General features: G+C 39.9%; 1 protein-coding gene across 2 annotated transcripts in view; it reads left to right on the top strand.

Moving 5' to 3' along the window:
* The first annotated feature begins 519 nt into the window (after window positions 1-519).
* Window positions 520-20,908, top strand: part of eif4g1a (eukaryotic translation initiation factor 4 gamma, 1a) — a 32,051-nt gene continuing 11,662 nt past the window's right edge. The window contains exons 1-16 of one of the 2 annotated variants that reach the window (XM_048164830.1): window positions 520-973; window positions 9,578-9,661; window positions 9,804-9,922; window positions 10,011-10,094; window positions 10,271-10,303; window positions 12,173-12,352; window positions 12,435-12,534; window positions 16,964-17,115; window positions 17,190-17,282; window positions 17,368-17,440; window positions 17,657-18,433; window positions 18,649-18,737; window positions 18,847-19,033; window positions 19,990-20,123; window positions 20,217-20,336; window positions 20,432-20,836. In XM_048164830.1, the coding sequence (XP_048020787.1) occupies window positions 9,848-9,922; window positions 10,011-10,094; window positions 10,271-10,303; window positions 12,173-12,352; window positions 12,435-12,534; window positions 16,964-17,115; window positions 17,190-17,282; window positions 17,368-17,440; window positions 17,657-18,433; window positions 18,649-18,737; window positions 18,847-19,033; window positions 19,990-20,123; window positions 20,217-20,336; window positions 20,432-20,836 (2,502 nt within the window). In that variant the 5' untranslated portion in view covers window positions 520-973; window positions 9,578-9,661; window positions 9,804-9,847. The remainder of the gene's footprint in view (window positions 974-9,577; window positions 9,662-9,803; window positions 9,923-10,010; window positions 10,095-10,270; window positions 10,304-12,172; window positions 12,353-12,434; window positions 12,535-16,963; window positions 17,116-17,189; window positions 17,283-17,367; window positions 17,441-17,656; window positions 18,434-18,648; window positions 18,738-18,846; window positions 19,034-19,989; window positions 20,124-20,216; window positions 20,337-20,431; window positions 20,837-20,908) is intronic. The other variant, XM_048164831.1, reaches the window with a different exon arrangement.

The raw sequence follows: 20,908 nt of genomic DNA, 5'->3' as shown, positions 1-20,908 counted from the left end.
ATGACTCCTCTCCTACTTTTCTGGGTTCTCTTCCCTCATTCTCTGACTCTCCTATGCTGGAAGTATCTTCTTTTCTTCTTTTCCGGCCTTTTTCCTTCCTATCCTTCTTCATTTCAATCCACTCACTTTCCCTTCGACCATCTTCCTCACTTTCTTCAATACTATCACTATCAATTTCCATCCCTCTTCCCGTCATTTTATATGAGATTGTCAAGAATCTTCTGACAATATCGTTCCGGACCTATACAGGCCGTCGGTCGATATTCCCACAAGTTCTCTACAATACTCACAAATCCTACTCTTTTCCTTCAGTATCACAATCACCGATAGATGAAATATTCACTGTTTAAAGTTTGTTTGTCACGCGTCGCTCCTCCCGGTTTCCACTTCCGTCCAAAAAACGTCCATGATCATCAGTGGTCTCGTGTTTTCCCTCTTAAATCGTTATGTGTGCAGGAGACTTTTATTATAGCGCCTTGTTTCTACCCTTGGCGAATGACCCCGCAGCACTCAGGTTGATTAACCCGGAAGTACCCACGCGGCTCAACGAGCACTCCGTCCGGTTCTGCGGGCTCAAGGGGAGAAGCGCTGAAGCACCATGGCTCTGTTCTAATCGCGTTTATTAAGAGAAGTGTGATCAACTTACCGGCAATCCGTCACCATCCGCGCCTTAAACATGGACCTCCAGTCAAGAGGCTTGTCCTGGGGGCATCAACTTTGTCAGTAGTAACATCTGAAAACTGTATTTATTATCTTTTCCCCCCATACTGTCACTTTTTCTCGCTTTGCACGCTACATGGGATTTAAACCTAAAGTGTCAGCCGCTAGCCAACACTTATCACTTGAGTAAACCAAATATACCTGTGGGAACCAAGACGCCCTTTGTTAGTAACGAAAAATAAAAAAAGAAACTTTCAAGAAACACGCTGACGAAGTCTTGCCCTCAAGTTTTCCCATTTGTCTGCGGTGCCGGGTGAGTAAATCCTATTGCTTATGCTAACTTTGATAGCCGCGTCTAAACCGATAATCGTAGGGGCCAAGCGGGCCTAGATTGATTCTCACGACGGGTTTAATGTTGATGTGTGGCCACGTATCAAACATTTAATTTGTTAAACGCTTTTCTTTTAACTTATCGCTAGTTATTTTCCCACTTTACCTCAATGATAAGCCAGTTTTGTATTCCCTGGGCTTTACTTCCCAGGGACTACGCTTTTTTTCAGTGTTACACTATTGCTCATATTTCTGGGAGTCAGTCCACTTACATTTGAGGAACATATCAATTTGGGACAGTCCTGTGCCGTCCCGTTTGGGTTTACACGGCCTGTCGGTTGTGGATGGGTTGCTCTCTGGTATTTTAACAGCATTTTTAACCGTTGTCTCGTGTGACGTATGGAAGGAATGTCGCCACGCGCACGTTAGAATAAGTTTGTGCAGCACGTAACGTTAACGTTTTTCCTCAACGACCGCAACTTTACCGAAGTCTTACATACGATATAGTTAAACGAACCGGAGACAACCTCGCCGACCGTCGGCTTTAACCATGTCATTGATTTAGAGGGGGGTATAGCTAATAAGCTAGTGCGGTGGAATGGGCACTTCCCCTCACGTTTATTGAAGGCCCGGGTTGATTTTATAGTTTTCTCAGATGGTTGTCGAGGTGGGTTTTTCGCGGATGCTGTGTGGAGGTGGTTAAATCTTGGCTTGTCAATTAATATATGTTGTTATGGTGTAGATAGTGGAGTGGATGTGAGCGTGTCAGTGCCATATGGAGGCTAGCGCTGTTAGCCACACCGGCAGAGCATCATGGCTGCGGTGTGACACGTCTGTAGGAGCAGCTCGCTGCTTCAGGGAACACAGCGTGCAGAAAACTTGACATTTGGGAAACGTTACCCTTCCTCTGCCTTTATTATTTCAAAATGATTTAAAGCTTTTTTTATGTGTTTGAGTTTCAGTATCATGAGGATTTCATAATTGAATCAGCCTGTTTGGTTAATTTCCTCATGGCTCTGACATATGAATCACCATAGTGGGTTTAGTGCTTAAAGGGGTAGTTAACCCTAAAATGAACTTTTTTTTTTTTTCTTTAAAAAAAAAAAAAAATGTGCATACATCCCCCTTTTTTTTTTTTCTCGGAAAACATGTTATGCAGAATGACAGCCTGTTACCGTTTATTGTGTGGTAAAATATGCAATTGAAGTGAATGTATAATATAGTAGCATAAACTGCTTAGACTAGTCTTTCAAGGTTGTCATCTCAATTTTTTCATTAGGACTGGTCATAAGTTCATTTAAATGAAAAAGGAGATTGATTCCAAAAACAAAGGCCTAGTTTCGCAGACAGAGTATAGATTAAAGGGTTAGTTCACCCAAAAATGAAAATGTAATTTATTACTCACCCTCATGCCGTTCTACACCTGCAAGATCTTCATTCATCTTCGGAACACAAATTAAGATATTCTGAGTAAATTTGATGGCTCAGTGAGGCCTGCATTGACAGCAATGACATTTCCTCTCTAAACATCCATAAAAGTACTAAAAACATATTTAAATCAGTTCATGTGAGTTCAGTGGTTCTACCTTAATATTATGACGTGACGAGAATACTTTTTGTGCGGCAAAAAAAAAAAACGACTTTTCAACAATATAGTGATGGGTGATTTCAAAACACTGCTTCAGAGCTTTATGAATCGAATCAATCAAAAATCGATTTAATCAAAAATATCTTAATTTGTGTTCGAAAGATGAATGAAAGCCTTACGGGTGTAGAATGACATGAGGGTGAGACAAAACAATGGCACTGACATATTTTAAGAAATGTCAGTACAAGTTGCTTTCACTTAAAATGGCTCAAACATGCATTTTAGTCTGGGACTAGCTTAAGCCTCGTCTGTGAAACTGGGGGAAAGGCAGGAACACACCAAGCCGACACCGAACTAGTGGCGATGAAAGCAGACTGCGGGGTTGGCTCACGTCGGCAGCGTCTGTGTCCAAAGTTGCCCTGACACACCAAGCCAATGCTCGACGGCCAAGTAGCACGTCCGTTCTGCGCCTGCGTAAGATGAAATGCCTGTCTGAAACAGCAGGTGGCAGTAGCTGAACAGCCAATCAGAATGATCAGATGGACCGATGAACTCTGACGCCGATTCAACATGTCGAATTGGGCAAAAAAAAAAAGCCGACGAGGACCAACTTCAGACGGCGGTGCGGAACACACTGGGGAAAACTTAGTCGGCCGACGAAGAAAAACTGCCGGACCGTCGGCTTGGTGTGTTCCTGCATTTAGACTTATTACTGACTAACTGCTAGTTGTTCAGACTAGTTAAGACAGTCTTAACATAGTAGCTATGTTTATGCAGTTGGCAACATAAAAAAAAAAAAAAGTCTAAAGTCAAGGTTTATTCAAGAGAGCAGGATAGCTGATATTAAGCTCATATATTTATAATTAGCCTATTTTAATATTTAATAAATTAGAAATGGAGAATTTGAATTAAATCTGTTTAAAGACTTAAACTTTAGATGGCAACTTCTTAATTATGTAATCGTGTTACGGTATTTTCACAAATAAATTGTTTAAAAAAAATATGAATTTAAAAGGAAGTAAACACTAACCAACAGAACATTCAGCAATCTGCTAGGTTTGTGCACACAAGGAATCATAAATAAAGACAAGGAAACTAATTTTACATACAGCAAGAAAATTACATGAATATAACCTAGTGGACAACGGGATATAGCACAGCATAGCTTAAAATCAAGGGTTTAAAGTGTCTCCAGTGACTCTCCTGCCCACATTCAATTTGCACGGACCAACCATCACACACAGACCACGTGTTTTTATGCAGGCTCCAAAAGCACATTTCAACAAATATTGGCTGATGTATTGGCCTTTGATATTTGTTAACCGCTAGTAATTTTTGTAACGGTGCAACTTTTTTTTTTTTTTTGCTAATCAGTTAAACCACTCTGACCTGGGCCTTAGTTTCAGTTGAAAAAGGAAATGGTGCTGGAGCAACAATAACAAACTACTGGAAACAGCATTCATAACTTTTGGAGAGAAATAGCGCAGACACAGGACAAGGATGAAACTTTCAAGTGCGCATGTGTTGAGAGTGCTGTGTGATTAATCGAAGTCACAATTAAATTCTAAACTGCAGAAAGCACGATTTATTTTTCTGCTAGCCCCTCAGTGTGCAATCTAAATGCACAGAAATAGGGAAGGTGAATTCAGGACTAGTTAAGGACTTGGCCAAAAAAATCAACATTTGTGGTTTGGGAATATTTTGCATACAGGAGAGATGATGTGTCCTAGATCCAGGGAATTTGCAAGAACTATCAAACTATAGACCCATTTGTAGCAGACGTCACAGTTACGTCACTTGCAGCTATGTGCGCATAGTGGTGGCAGAAAAATAGAGGTAACAAGTGGAGGGAAATGTGCAAAATCCACAGAATAGGAGAAAAATGTTTTGTGTCTTTGGATGTCAGAATTGGAATGCAAAAAATAGTATTAATTTTTATAGAATACCATCGTTGAAGACACCCTTTGATAGCTACACACAGACGTTTGCAAGTCACAGACTTGACTGATGAAACCTGCAATGATTAGTCTACAATTAAAGCGATAATTTGATGTAAAGTCTACACAATATTTGGTTCATAAGAGACATACATAGCAGTTACTGCATGAAATATTTAAACCTATAATATTTTACATATAACTTTTAAACAGCCTATAACATTTTAATTTTACAATCCTGAATTTTTATATCTACTAGGGCTGGACGATTATGGCCTAAAATCAAAACCTCGATTAATTGAACATTTTACCTCGATTACGATTAATGAACAATTATTTTATTTCTGATTTTTTTTTTTTTTTTTTTCCCTCATAGTTCACTGACAAGGTTTGCACTGTAAATAGCCTATGATTGACTATTAAGGTGGGATATTTTTTTTCCTGTTGAAAGAGTGATCTGACATCATAGCTCACTATCAGCAGTTATTTTATCTATGGTTTGTAACATTTTTTTACAGGTTTTTGCTCGTTGTAAATCAGATAAAGATAAATTAGCACAGTACCAGTAGTGATTGCGTGTGTGAATTAGTCATGCCGTCTCTCTATTAATTGTGAAGCTGTGGGTTGTAAATAGTTCCTTCAAAAGTAGAAAAAATAGATGTTATAACTTTTGAGTTTCTAAGCTATTTTAGTGATAAATCACAGGACAGCGCTGATAACAAGTTTCTGCGTTCCTCTGTGTGTGCGCGATCTTCACGTTTTGCGCAGCTGTTTGTATGAGTGTTCGTGCCACATGCAGCTGCGCGAGCGCGGCATAGATATTTGCATATATCATAGACTGCGAGCGCGGTAGCTCAATATAATAATACACATCCGATCGTCTAATCGCTTGAATGTCCAAACCATAAAACAAATACAACTGACAAAGTTTAGTGAAGACGCAAGACGCAAGGCTCACCGCTCGCGCGCCATCACTATGTGTTGAACCGGCGTTCACCTCCGTGTTTTGCTTTTATGCCACTGACTGGACTGGGCGGAGTCACGTGGCTACACACGCAGTTATGTTTTTAAGGGGGAAGTATTAACAGGATTAAAAAACCGAAATAACCGACATGGGAAAATTACGTCGGTTAGAGGTTCTGAATTTCGGTTTCGATTACTTTTCGATTAATCGTCCAGCCCTAATATCTACCATTTTGAACATTAATATTCGCAATTGTGAGTTTATATCAATTATATCAAAAAGCTCATGCTTGCTTGACTTGAAAGAACCAATGATGTTAATTCTTGTGTGTTACGCAGCACTTTTGAGCTTCCACGAGAACCAATGTTGGTGGTTCTTACTCGTCAAGCAGGTGCAGTTGAGCTTCTGTTTATGTTCGCTGTTAATAAAAGCCTAAATTCAATCTAATCATCATATTAAGTGATTGTCTTCTGAAAATTTGGACTAAACTGCTTAAAGGGTTAGTTCACCCAAAAATGAAAAGTCATTTATTACTCGCGCTCATGCCGTTCCACACCCGTAAAACCCTCGTTAATCTTCGGAATGCAAATTGAGATATTTTAGTTGAAATCCGATGGCTCCATGAGGCCTGCATAGGGAGCAATGACATTTCCTCTCTCAAGATCCATAAAGGTGCTAAAAACATATTTAAATTGGTTCATGTGAGTTCAGTGGTTCAATATTAATATTATAAAGTGACGAGAATATTTTTGGTGCGCCAAAAAAACTAAATAACAACTTATTTAGTTGATGGCCAGAGAGCTTCAGAGCATTATGAATCAGTGTGTCGAATCTGCAGTTCGGAGCACCAAAGTCATGTGATTTCAGTCTTACGCGATCCGAATCATGATTCTATACGCTGATTCATAATGCTCCGAATCTTCCTGAAGCAGTGTTTTGAAATCGGCCATCGCTAAAGTCGTTATGTTTTTTTTGGTGCACCAAAAATATTCTCGTCACTTTATAATATTAATATTGAACCACTGAACTCACATGAACTGATTTAAATATGTTTTTAGTACCTTTATGGATCCCGAGAGAGGAAATGTCATTGCTGGCTACGGAGGCCTCACTGAGTCATAGGATTTCAACCAAAATATCTTAATTTGTGTTCCGAAGATCAAGGAAGGTCTTACGGGTGTAAAACAGCACGAGGGTAAGTAATTAATGACAGAATTTTCTATTTTGGGTGAACTAACCCTTTAACTGCTCTTTTATAAATTTTTTGAAGTGTCAAAGTGGTAGTTGCGTGGACTGTCAATTGTGGGACAGAAATCACTCAGATTTCATTAAAAATATCTTAATTTGTGTTTTGAAGATGAACAAAAGCCTTACGGGTTTGGAATGACATGAGGGTGAGTAAATGACAGAAATTTTATTATTTTGGGTGAACTAACCTTTTAGAGATGTCCGTTTAGTGCATTTACTGGTGAACAAAATTTTATTCTACATGCATTTTTGAACAAAACATGAAAAGGGCATAAAGAAATAACCAACACCATCCTGTGTAATTTATGCAAATTTTCTCAGTAAGACAAGTGTGTGTAAAGAAATATTGTTTCAAATCACAGTCACAATATACATAAAAATAGTGATGACGTGAAATGAAGTATACTTTTAAAAGACTGTGTGCTCTGCACACGTGTAACAAAAAAAAAAAAACACTTTATCTTTAAACTGCCACTAAATTTAGGGATGAACTTTATGATGTATGCCGTACAAGCCAATGGCCTTTTGTGAAAGTCTCCCAAATGCATTGATCATAACTCCATGAGCCTGGCATTCCCTCCCCCACCACCCCACAAACACTTCATCTGGATGTCATGGATGGCTGGGCATCGGGCTATATTGAACACGCGTGTGGCCCCTCCCCCCCCATGCTATAAACATCCCATGTTTAGCTCGTTTATTTCTAGGTTCTCTCTGTCACTGACACCAATGCCTCTTTGACCCGTTCTTTTACTTTTTTCCTTTTATTTCCTTTAAAAAAGAAACTCATAAATGTAGTTGGGCCTTGGTGATCTGTCAGAAGCTCTCATGTTCCCTCTGAAGGAAGCGCATTCCCCACATGCTTTAGTTCCTTAGTAGCATCATTCGTCCTCCCCCGTCTGCTGTCTTCCAGAAAGTCGTCTTTTTGAGAGAGTCTGAGGGTGTTTATTGGTTGCCATCTGTCGGGATCAAAAACACAGAGTCGGATGGTAGGTCCCGCTCTTTTGTGTGAGGGTCACAGGGGGCAGACAGACACTCCCAGAATGAAGAGCCTACATCTCAATAACCCCTGGCCTGAGCTCTCCAGCTGCTCTCCTGTGTGTTCCCTTTCTTGTCTCAGCTGAGCTGGAAGATTGTGTTATATACACATTCTGTCTCTGTGTGTTTGAGATCTTAAGGGTGTGGTGTGGTCTTATCTCAATTGACACTAGTAGACCCCCACCCGTTCTTTACTTGCTCACAGAGATCATTCATTCAGACTTTCTTGGAGTGTAATCAGGTACACATTGTACATCATTACAGCAGGATAACTGGTGTGTCTTATAGTTCCCTTCTTTGCTGCAGTCATGTTTGACATTAGAATGCTTGAGTCATGTCCGTCATTGATGGAACTTGATTTGCTGTTATCGATGCAGCTGAAGCTTTATTAAAGGTAGGGTAGGCAATTTGTTTTAAAATGTTTTGTTATACTGGTTGAAACTCTCTTCACATCCTGTTAGCAATTATTAATAGATGTGGTCTAAATCTTAAAATGTGTACATTTATCTTCTGTGGAGGTCTCTGGACCAAATAATGTTCGTCCTATCATTACATTCGGTCCATTGCATACAATGTCCTACCTGCCTGTCAACATATGCATTTCAATACCTCTGTGCACTCTGCTCACGCTGACATCACACGTCATCAACGTAAGGCTAAGCAGAGTTGTAGACAGCAACTGAACGTCAAAAACAAAGTTACCTTTTACAGCTCCTCCTGAACCAAAACAACAAACTTGTGCTGTTCACACCATGTGTTAACCGTAATTGCGAGATGGCAACCTGTGACGTTTTATTTAAATTGTAGCTTGATTTTTCACTTGCGTGTTAAATGAAACGGAGCACATTGTGTAGGTCTGTTAGTCCCACTTTGAGAAAACCAGACTAGTGCGATTTTGTCAGTCTACAGCATTTTAAAAGCACAATTTATTTTAGTCTGACTGTAGAGGTGCACGATTAATCGTCAAAAAATCTCGATTCAGAAATGTGATCTCATATCTGAATGACAGCGATTTGCCTGTCTATTAAACCTTTTGACAAGTAGCCTATGATCACACCAGAACATTCAAATCCAGGTGGCGACAAGTGACTATTAAACAGTGTATTTGTCATTGAATCATTCATTCATTCAAACTTTTTTTTTTATGATTCAGATTAAACATTTCAACTAGATTGCAGCAATTAAAGGGTTAGTTCACCCAAAACTGAAATTTCTGTCACTAAGTGCTCACCCTCATGTCGTTCCACACCTGTAAGACCTTCGTTCGTCTTCATAACACAAATTAAGATATTTTTGAAATCCGAGGGTATCTGATCCACACCTAGGCAGCAACGTCATTGCACTTTTTGACATCTAGAAAGGTAGTATAGGCTATGTTTACCATATAGGCAAAATTGCATAAATCTGATTTGTTTAAAACAATTAAAAATACTGTTTGGCCAGTGGAAAAGAATGAGTAAACTCGTAAACACTCGTATCGGAACACGAGTGTTTACCACCGGCATTCGCTGTGTCGTGTTTTAGGCGTTGTAAGCTCCATACATGGTTATATCAGGGAGGAGATGGGGTGGAGATTGATGTATGCACAATCTTCCGCTGATTGGGTTTTATAAAAAATTTTATAAATCTGAACTTTTGTGCGTATGGAAAATCTGGTGCTTGTGTGCATGCACACTTTTAGGATTAAATCTACGTAAAGTTTTATACATGAGGCCTGTGGTTTTGGTTGTGACACGATCGTCCCTAACCTGTTGACTGAATTTTTTGTGTAAAACTTTAATAACAAACTAATGGTCTCTTGTTCTTCTCCAGGGTGAATTGCTAAAGGACACACTACACAAGGACTCTTCCTGAGGGCTTGTCAATACCCCAGAGATTCAGAATACTAATTTAGAGGTATGATTTTCACAAATTATTTGAAATGCACATGATATATTTCACTGTGTTGTATTTCGTTTTGAAAAGTTGGCCTGTTTTAATATAACTTGTTTGGTTGTATCCCTTTTAATTCCTCATTCGTGATTTGCTGACTCTCCAGTTTGGCAGGCAAGTGTGAGGCCCCCTCATGCAGAACCACAGGAAATGAATAAACCACCTCAGCCTATAACAGGACCCCCTGCCGTTCCCCACCCTGCCCAATCACCAGGACTGACACAGGTGAAAGTTAATTTGGAGAACCTTACAAATATAATGTGGATGATTTGGGTCGTATTTAACATTGTCAGTATTTCCATTTCTTTTACAGGGTGCCTATCCCCCAGGCCAGCCTCCCTCGGTTGTCTTTCCCGGGCCATCTCCACAAATGAACACTGCACCGCAACCCAGACAGGTACACAATGTTCAAGCCTTGAAACTCTTCATGACCGACAAAGCCTTCAGTCTGTTTTGTGGCTTAGCTAGGTGTCCTAATTCCTGCTCGTGTTGGAGGAAAAACTGTGCATGTATGGCAGTCTGACTCCTTTTTGCATCTCAACTTTGACCTTTTACTCTTTACTTTCCTCCCAGTTTGCGCCAGGGCCTCGTGCTTTACACCAACAGGTACTACCAATTTTCATAAACTGGAGCCTGCTTGGTTATAAGAAGTCTTCTGTCTGTACAAAAAACAAACAAAAAATAGTCTAATACGCTACGTTTTATTGCATCTAGGTGCTCCTCTTGCTGGTTTTTCCATATATTCATGTCCATTGTCAATAGGGTTGGGAATCATACGTTTCATGAATCTTGTTCTTTTAGTACATTTGAAGAAGCATCCATTCCTGCCTCACTCAAAAGCACTTAACAAAAATACTTTTGAATACTGTTGATGCAATTCTGAATAAGAACAAACCCACCCCCCGGTTCCCAACCCTAATTGTCAGAGGCTGCATGCGTTTTAATAACTGTTTTTGGGTCTCATCTGTTCACCATTAAAGGGTTAGTTCACCTAAAAATTAAATTTCTGTCATGAAGTTCACCCTCAACCTCATGTTGTTTCAAACCCGTAAGACTTTATTCATCTTCGGAACACAAATTAAGATATTTTTGATGAAATCCAAGAGTTTTTTTTTATTAAATTTTTTTTACTACAGTGGTTCAACCTTAATGTTATGAAGCAATGAGAATACTTTTTGTGGGCAAAAATAAAGACTTTATTCAACAAACGTCAGGACTGATGGGAGAGACGAAATTGTTGAACGAAGTTGTTGTTTTTTTTTGTTTGCATACAAAGTATTCTCGTCACTTCATAACATTAAGTTTGAGCCACTGTAGTCACATGGACTATTTTAAGGATGTTTTTAATACGTTTCTGGACCTTGAATGACAGTAATTACATTGCTTTCAATGGAGGATTAAAAAAAACTCTTGGATATCATCAAAAATACCTTAAATTGTGTTCCGAAGATGAAGGAAGGTCTGACTGGTTTGGAACGACATGAGGGTGAGTACTTAATGACAGAAATGTCATTTTTGGGTGAACTAACCCTTTAACACCTTGTTCTCTGTGTGCCATTGACCTCTGCTGTGCTTGCATTATATTTCTCCGGCTCTTCTTAACCGTGCATGTGGGAATCTTGCTTTCACTGCTTATGGCTAACGTTTACTGCTGCTTGTTGTCTGTTTCTCTCTCACGCCTCCTCTCCACTCTATTTCTTCTGATATTTTGTGTGGCTGAAGGGTGGATTCAGGTCACTGCAGGTAACTCTTCTCTCCCTCTGTTCACAGCCAATATAATCAGACTTTCCAGAGTTCTTGTCTTATATGTACATTTTAAAGTGTAAAATTCATTGTTACACTGAATCGTGCACATTAAGACTGGAAATTTGTGTTAAGAAAATGGGGTCATTTTGATTTCATAAGTAGGACCATAAAGTAAAATGCATTAATTCTTGGTGTGAGCTGGTGACATGTTTAGAAAAGGTACGGTCTCACTAGGCATTAAACATTCAAGATAACTACTAGGGATTCAACAATACAGTTAGCCCATGGTTCAATACATACCTCTGTTTAAGGTTTTCAGTTTGGTTCTGATGGCTTGGCATATCAGTGTTTTTTTTATTACATTGACCAAAAGTGACAGTATTAACATTTTATAATGTTAGGAAAGACTGAAATTTCTATACATATCAGGAATCCTGAAAAAATTATCGCTGCTTCCAAAAAAATTAAGCAGCCCAATTGTTTTCAACATTCATAATAATGATGTTTCTTGAGCACCAAATCTGCATATTAGAATTATTTTTGAAGGCTCATGCGACACTGAAGAAAAGATTAATGGCTGATGAAAATTTGGTCCTGCGTATGCATTGACATGAATAGATGTGAATGTTGTGTGACGGCATCTTAAAGCTTAAAGTAACAGGAAAAATGTAAGGTTTGGTCATGTGCAGCTTGTTTTCTGACTGACTGTCTCTCTCATTTCCTCAAAAGCCGTACTACGCCAACCGGCCCAACATGCAAGGCAGTGCCCCTCGGGTCCCACCCAGCAACACCCCCCGGTCTGTTGCACCCACTCATGTCTACCAACCTACCTCACAGGTTATGATGATTCCCCAGCAACAGTTGCCATTCGCCAACTCTCAGGGCCATACTTTTTTTCTACATGGACAGGTAACTTTACTCTTTACTTTTTTTTGTTTTTGTTTTTGTAAAGTTGTTCATTTGTCTAATAACCTTTAATTTTCTGTTGTAGTACCGCCCCCCCTACATGCCCCCGACCCAGCAATACTCTGTATCCAGTGGAACTGCAGGCTTCTACGCTGGAAGCAGTCCAGCTGAATATGGTACATATGGTAAGAGGCTCTGCTCTGGGCCTCCCCTGCTTGTTTGAACCACCCAACCCTCTCTTTACTGTGCCTTGTGCCAGTAACCTGTTCTTTCTTGCTTATTTAACTTGTTCATTTTACTCAAGTGCTCTTGCCACAGTCTGTAGAGCACATACATTAGATTCCTGGATAAATATTTAGACCTGTGGAGGTTCTCTGAAACCAACATTTGTGTTGAGTGAATCTCACAAAAACATGTTAAGGCCACATTTTATCCCATAAACAAACAAGCTAAACCAGTCTAAATTAAAAAATATAGGTTTCAATTTAAAGGGTTAGTTCAGCCAAAAATGCATGTCATTCCAAACGTTTGACTTTCTGTAAAACATATGAAATACACACTGGAAGTCAATGGTAACCTAAATTTCTTGGTTTCCAGTATTTGCCAAAATAGCCCTGCACACACACACACACACACACACACACACACACACACACACACACACACGAAGTTCAGTAAATGACAATTTTCATTTTTGGTTGAACTATCACTTTAAAGGGATAGTTCACCCAGAAATGAAAATTTGATGTTTATCTGCTTACCCCCAGCGCATCCAAGATGTAGGTGACTTTGTTTCTTCAGTAGAACACAATTGATGGTTTTTAACTCTAACCGTTGTCGACTGTCAGTCAAATAATGGGAATGAATGGGAACCCAATCAATAAGAGTTGAGAAAATTTGCATTGACAAATCCAAATTAAACCCTGCGGCTCGTGACGACACATTGATGTCCTAAGACACGAAACGATCCGTTTGTGCGAGAAACCGAACAGTATTTATATAATTGTTTTTTTTTAAACTCTAATACACCTATGTCCAACTGCGTTCAGCACTCAGTTAGTGAGGTCTGATCATGCTCTGACAACGGCAGTGATGTCTCGCGCTTATACTTCAATGAGTGCTAGACATCACTTCCGTTGTCAGAGTGCGATCAGACCTCACTAAGCGAGTGCTGAACGCAGTTGGACGTAGTGGTGTATTAGAGGTAAAAAATGATATAAATACTGTTTGGTCTCTCGCACAAACCGATCGTTTCATGTCTTAGGACATCAATGTGTCCAATGCGTCACGAGCCGCAGGGTTTAATTTGGATTTGTCTATGCAAGTTTTTTCGACTCTTATTAATTGTTCCCATTCACTCCCATTATTTGACTGACAGACGGCAACGGTTGGAGTTAAAAATCATTTGTGTTCTACTGAAGAAAAAGTCACCTACATCTTGGATGTGCTGTGGGTAAGCAGATAAACATTTTCATTTTTGGGTGAACTATCCCTTTAAATGTTCAAGAAACATGTTTGAAAACATTTTTCAGTTCTGCCATTGCTTCCAAAATTATACACTTCAACTTGATAATTTGCTTCCATTCTGTATCATTTTTTTCCCCCCATGGTGATTTTCAATGATGAGAATTAAGATTGTGCTTAAAGCAGGGATGCAAACTTGTCACCTTTCGGTGAAATCCACCGTTTTGGAGCCAAAATAGGTCATTATTGTGATTCAGTCTAGATCTAATGAGTTTATAAAAAAAATTGTGTGGGTGGGGGAGGGGGTGTCTGCGAAGGTGGTCTTTGGACAGGGTCACGGTGAATGAAATCATGAGAATCATTCCTTTTCAGTTGTCCACAAAAAAGCCCCCCTCCTGGCTTCGCAGGTGCAAATCACTAGGCAACAAATAAAAGCACGCTAGTTTGTTTGCTTTTAAGGGAATAATGCATACCCAAGAAACATCATAATGTGGGTAACTAACCCCAGTGTAAAATGGAAAGAACCACCTAGCAATGATGAAGCACATCTGCCAATAGCAGACCTTGGCAAGATTTAAACACTAATCAAAATGAGTAAATTACTATTGAAACTAATGTTACACTGTTACGCAAATAAAGATTGTATGTATTACATTATGCCAGTAGGTGGCTACCAGTGACTGTTAAAATTTATTTGATGGAGATTAGTTCAATCTCTGGACAAAGCAAGTCTTAATTATTTAAAAAAAAATATTATGTATTGAATTTATTTTAAAATATATTTAGTAGCCTCATTTATAAGATTTTAGATAATTATAAATTAAATAGAACATTTTGTCAGAACCTCAAGTGAATTGTATGTTGTTTTTAGTCTGTTTTGTTTTCAGAATCGTGGGATAACTGTGATCTTGATTATCCAGATTCTGACATGAATAAAGATTTTTCTGGTCGTCTAGTATTCGTTCATTTTAAGCATTAGTCGACTAATCGCACGTTTCTTAATGAACCATATAAATCATAATAATGAGCCTTTAATGCCTACATGGCCTAATCAGTATTCAATTGCATGCATAAAGCTTACCACTGTGCAACGGCAGAAGCAATGATTAAGAATCCATCCGGGGGAAACGACAAAGAGACATTTTACTAATTGACTGAACTAGTGTTTTCTATATTTTTGGCTGCAGTGATGAAGTTGATGATGCTGACTCATCTCCGCAGTGGTGGACGCACTTTGCACGTTTCATACAGATTACATAGAGAGAGACGGCAGAAATCGCACCCATTAATGATTTCATTATTTTACAAAAGCCCAATGTTGTTATTGTGAGTGCACGCAAACAAAAGTAGACTCTTTACAGATTCAAAAGATGTATTACTCTTATCTGTATGATGATCAACAATGGAGTACTTTATGTGCAAGTGTGTCGATGCCTCCATGTTAGCCGCCATGCAGTAAGCGCACTACTGTTCACCTCATTTTTCTAGGTTAAAGGGTAAGTTCACCAAAAAATTAAATTTCTGTCATTAAGTTCTCACCCTCATGTCATCCGTTAGGCCTTCGTTTGTCTTCAGAACACAAATTAAGATATTTGATGAAATCCGAGGGTATCTGATCTACACGTAGGCACCAACGTCATTGCACATTTTGAGGTTCAGAAATGTATTAAAGACATCGATAAAATGGTCAACGTGACTATAGTGGTTCAACCTTAATGAACCTTATTATGAAGCGATGAGAATACTTATTGTGCACAAGAATAACGACTTTATTCAACAAATTCATCTGTCCCCTGTCATACTGCTACACTATTTTCATTGCAGAGCCTCAGTGTTAACGTCCAAAAGGCGGCTCAGTATTGGCCGGATCTGATGACTAGTACGACACATGCGTGTAATGCTGACACGGGAGCCGGCCACTACTGAGCAAAAATAAAAATAGTGTAGCAGTATGACAGAGGACAGACGAGTTTGTTGAATAAAGTCGTTATTTTTGTTTCTTGCTTCATAATGAGGTTGAACCACTATAGTCACGTTGACCATTTTATCAATTTCTTTAGTACCTTTCTGGACCTCAGAAGGTGCAATGACATTGCTGCCTATGTGTGGATCAGATACCCTTGGATTTAATCAAATTTAATTTGTGTTCTGAAGACAAACAAAGGTCTTAGGGGTTTGGGACGACATGAGAGTGAGAACTTAATGACCGAAATTTCATTTTTGGGTGAACTAACACTTTGTTAAAAGTGAGTGGCTACTAACATGTTTCAAATGAAAAGCCATATTTGAGGTCGATGAAAGAGCATTTGGATGTTCTGCCTGATGTACTGTGGAATTTATTAATTTTTTTTCTCTTGCAACTAATAATTTTGCTTGACTAAGCCTTTTCTCATCATCAAACAGTTAGTCGACTATAAGCGGGCAGCCCTAGTAACGTTCACTTTGTTAGACCATGAAAGATGAATCTGTTTGGAAGTCAACGTTAGATAAGTCATCTACATTAGATAATATCCCTGTCATAACTAACCACTAAATGCCTAGTTCTACCTTTCATGTCTGCTTAGATTACTGGCTCACTAACGCTGTTCAGCACTTATATCTGCTGCTTGTTGTTTCCTCTTACTCACTCTCGACCTTTGTCTCTTTCTCTCTGTTGTTCTCGCTTTCCTCTCTTCCCTTCTCCTTTGGCTGAGTTCAGATCCCTCTCTGGCAGGGAGGGAGAGGCGGGGGGGTGGGGGGAGAGGTGCGGGCAGAGAGAACGGACGTCTCTCGCTGCACGGAGCTCCTCTCACCTCCCAGCGCTATCCTGGTGAGTCTGAAGCGCAGGGCTGTTTGTGTCGCACCTCTTGTCCGTGTCTCAATCTGGCTGGTCTTGTTTTGACACTGCAGAAAGCATGTACCCTTTAATGTAGTGCTACTTCAACCTTTGACTTTATGTCCTAGACATACCGCAAACTTTCTGGGATTTAAGTGTGATTAAGCAGTTTATGATGAGTCTTCTATATGAATGAAGTATTGAGTTGTTTGACATTGTTTTCCTCAGGGAAGTGTTTTTGGGTGTGAGAATACTTTTTGCATGTGGGTCCCTTTCACTTTAAAGCTGACTGTCTCATATTTTAGTGTTTATTCATGTCTCTTTTTGTGGTCTAGCGGCTGCCTATTACCCTGCGACACAGCAGTACCCAACGTCAGTCCCCGCCACGCCTGTCATGATGAATCCCGCTCAGCAGCAACCGGCTCCGCCTCCACAGCAAGCTCCGCCGCAGCAGTCAGCACCAGTCAAACCGAGAGAGCGCAAACAGGTGGGTGGGAACAACATTTGGTGTATTTTTGTTCAGATCCACTTGCCTGTGACTTACCAGTTGTTTCTTCACAGATCAGAATACGTGACCCCAACCAGGGGGGACGTGACATAACGGAGGAGATTATGTCTGGAGGGAGAACAACCTCCACACCCACTCCTCCGCAGGTTTGTTGATTGCCTCATCTGCTTATAATGACATGAGCAGGGCAAATAGGACAATTTTTTTCAATGGTTTGTTGTTCTTTCTCAGACTGTTGGTCTAGAGGCGGGAGGTCCTGTCCAGACCAATGGTGAAAGTGTTCCGTCTGTTGCTGTTAGAGCTGGTGAGTGGGCTTTCTTTAACAACAAATCAGGTTTTTGTCTTTGAAGTCACAAAATGTAAAAATATATTTTTTAAGCTGTTTCGTGAACGAATCTTGAATGAATCGTCAATGATTCAATGACCCACTCATAAATGTTTTCTAGGGATGTTGAAACAGCAGCTGGAGTTTCTTCATGCTTATACTGATTTTATACTTTTTACTGCCCTTGATTCCTAGATGATCAAGGGAAGTCCATGGCTCCTCCTGCAGCTGTGTCCACCCCTCCTCCATCAAAAACACCAGAGCAAGCCCCCGCTGCACCTTCAGTCGCCGACTCTAAACCTGTGTCGGAGGTCAGACCTGTTTCACCTTTGAGCAAGATTCCCATTCCTCCAGCAGAGGAACCTGCGCTATTCCCCGCACTCCCACCTTCTCCTTCTCCTCCTCCTCCCGCAAACAATCCCCAACCTTCAGAGCCTCAAACTGGCGACAATGTGGATGCTCCAGTGCTCCCTGATGCCCCTGCTCAACAGAAGGAGCCCGAGGACACTTCCCCTCTTGAGGAGCCAACTTTTACTGAGGTTGCAAAAGAGGAGCCTGAGGTAGCCAAGGAGAAAGAGTTAGAACCTGTGGCTGAAACAGAGGCTGTATCTGACTCTAGCCCGGTTGCCATCACCTCCATTCCCGTGGAGACTTCTCCTGCTGTAGCTAATGACTGTGATGATGCTTCTGAGGACCCCATCCCTGTAACCACGGCGACACCTGTTCCAGAACCGGTCATTGATGAGCCAAAGGAACAGCCTTTGCTTAACGGTTTGCCTCAGGATTCTGCAGAGTCTCCAGATGTGAAGCCAGAGAGCTCCACTAATCCAGTTGCTGAACAAGCAGTTCCTCAGGTCCAGCAGAGCTGCCTTATGGCTGTGAAAGCACCTGTGGAGGAAGCAGAAAAGGAGAAAGTAGAGGAGATGCCCGCCCCTGTAGCAGTCTGCCCTGTTGAGGAAACGACTATGCAAGGTGGGGAAATAAGTTGAGAAACGTTTAGCATATGCATATATATATATATATATATATATATATATATATATATATATATATATATATATATATATATATATATATATATATATATATATATATATATATATATATATATATATATATAATTTTTTTTTTTTTTTTTTTTTCCTCTTCCTCAAGATGATGTTTCACTTTATTTTCTCTCTTCCTAGCTGCCGTGACAACAGTGCCAAAGAAGAAAAAGAAGATCAAGGATCTGAATAACAAAGGTTTTGGAGATGTCCTAGATGCCTTCAAAGAGGTTTGTAGTAATGACACATTTTTGCTTTACAACAGTAGACCTTTTGGGACATTCTGCGACTTGTGAAGAGTACACGTGTGCATTTATGAATCGTCTTTACCGTTTTCAGCCAGAGGAGGAAAAGCCTCTTCCTGAGCCAGAGGTTGCTCAGAAAGAACCCTCCCCGGCGCCAACCCCTACCCCACCAGCTGAAGAGTTGGAAGAAACATGGGAGGAGAAGGAGGACAAGCTGGACACAGAAAATATTGAGCCTGATGCGTCTAAACCTGTAGAACAGAAGTATCAGTATAAAGAAGGTTAGAAGTTAATTGAGTCTTGCTTGAGAACATTCATCCTGATATGCTTATTAATCTGACAAAACCCATACTGAATTTGTATATTTCCAAAAAGTGGCCAAGGGGATGAATGTGTCCATAAATATGACGTGAATCCAGTTATAAATGAAAGACCTAACCATTGTTTTCGTCTTTAAAATAGAAATGATCAGACTGTATATACAAAATGTCAAATTTGTCATAAGACTTACCCATATATATTTATTGAAAGGGGAAGATTTGCCTTTATGTGAAGTCTTTCTTGACTATAATATTTTATCGGAATATCCTGCTTTTAAATATTAGGCAACATTCTTGTTCAGAATGTACATTAATGGATTTTTTTTTTTTAAAGGTTTTCTCCAGTGAAATATTAGAATTATTGAATATCAAATTGAAATTTTATATTATTGGTATTTTAATTTGTAGAGATAATATGGTTAAATAATTGTACACAATTAATGGAAATACCATTTTTAATTTGAGTAATTATACATTTTATTACTCTTGAGTTTGCCATGAATAGAGCCTTTGATGCTGGTTTGGCATAAAATAAACATAATCATCAATTTGACATTTATTTGATCAAATACAGAAAAATAAATAAATATTGTGAACTATTGTTTTATCCAATTTCCCCTGGGAATTGCATGCATTAATCAATTTTCATCAGTGAAATAACGTTTCATTTTTTTTTCATTGTGTATTTACCAGTGAATAAATGCAACATTTTTAATTGGGATACTATGGTTTGTGGTTTTGTTGGCTAGTTTTTGCATTCCCACCAAATGATACCAAACTTGTATAAGACAAACTGAAATCAAGAAAGTCTTTATACATGATATAGATTTCCAAGAAACTGTCTAAATGTCTTGTGTTTGTGGAGCTGTCCTGCAACTTTATTTATTTTTTTTTTTTTTTCATTGTCCCTCTTACAGAGCAATGGAAGCCCATCAACCCAGAAGAGAAGAAACGATATGATCGAGAGTTCCTGCTTGGCTTCCAGTTCATTAGTGCAAGCATGCACAAGCCAGAGGGTTTGCCGCACATCAGCGACGTTGTCTTGGACAAGGTTAAGGTTCTATCTGAACCTAACAGATTTAACCTGAATGTCTCTTGCTAAAAATTATAATCGCCATCTTGCTCTTTGCTGTTTCCACAACAGGCAAATAAAACCCCCTTGCGGCCGTTGGATCCAAGGAGTCTGATGAACTGTGGGCCCGATTTCACACCTTCATATGCTAACTTAGGTAGACAGTCATCCGGAGGAGGAGGGCGAGGACCGGTCAGTTGACCTTCTTTACTCTTGCGATTCAAAAGTCAGTTGTCAGTTATAAGTAATGTGGCTGTATTTTGAGATTGGTCATTTATTTTTAAAAGCACTCGTCTCAGTCTGCACGGCGTCCTCAACCGGGTCGAGGCAAAGACCAAATCAATCGCAACCCCAAGATCATCACCAGCGTGTCTATTAAAGACAATGTGGAACTCAACCAGGCTGAGAACGCTTGGACACCCTCGGTCAAGAAGCAAGCCCGAAGCCGTGGGGTAGAGGAGGAGGAAGATGACGGCGAGGCTGCAAAAACACACGAGCTGTTCCGCCGCGTGCGCAGCGTCCTTAACAAGCTCACGCCACAGATGTTTCAGCAACTGATGAAGCAAGTGACGGAGCTCAGCATAGACACAGAAGAAAGGCTCAAGGGTGTCATTGACCTCATCTTTGAGAAAGCCATCTCCGAACCCAACTTCTCTGTAGCTTATGCCAACATGTGCCGCTGCCTTATGGGGGTGAGTAACAATTGTCTGTTTGCTTTGGTGTGTTGGCTCAATTGATGACCCGTTTTGTGCCACGTGTCTGGG

This window comes from Megalobrama amblycephala, linkage group LG17 (assembly GCF_018812025.1).
Source record: "Megalobrama amblycephala isolate DHTTF-2021 linkage group LG17, ASM1881202v1, whole genome shotgun sequence".
NCBI classification, from domain to species: domain Eukaryota; kingdom Metazoa; phylum Chordata; class Actinopteri; order Cypriniformes; family Xenocyprididae; genus Megalobrama; species Megalobrama amblycephala.
Note: the sequence above shows the minus strand (reverse complement) of the source record. Positions and strands in the feature narration are given on the sequence as shown.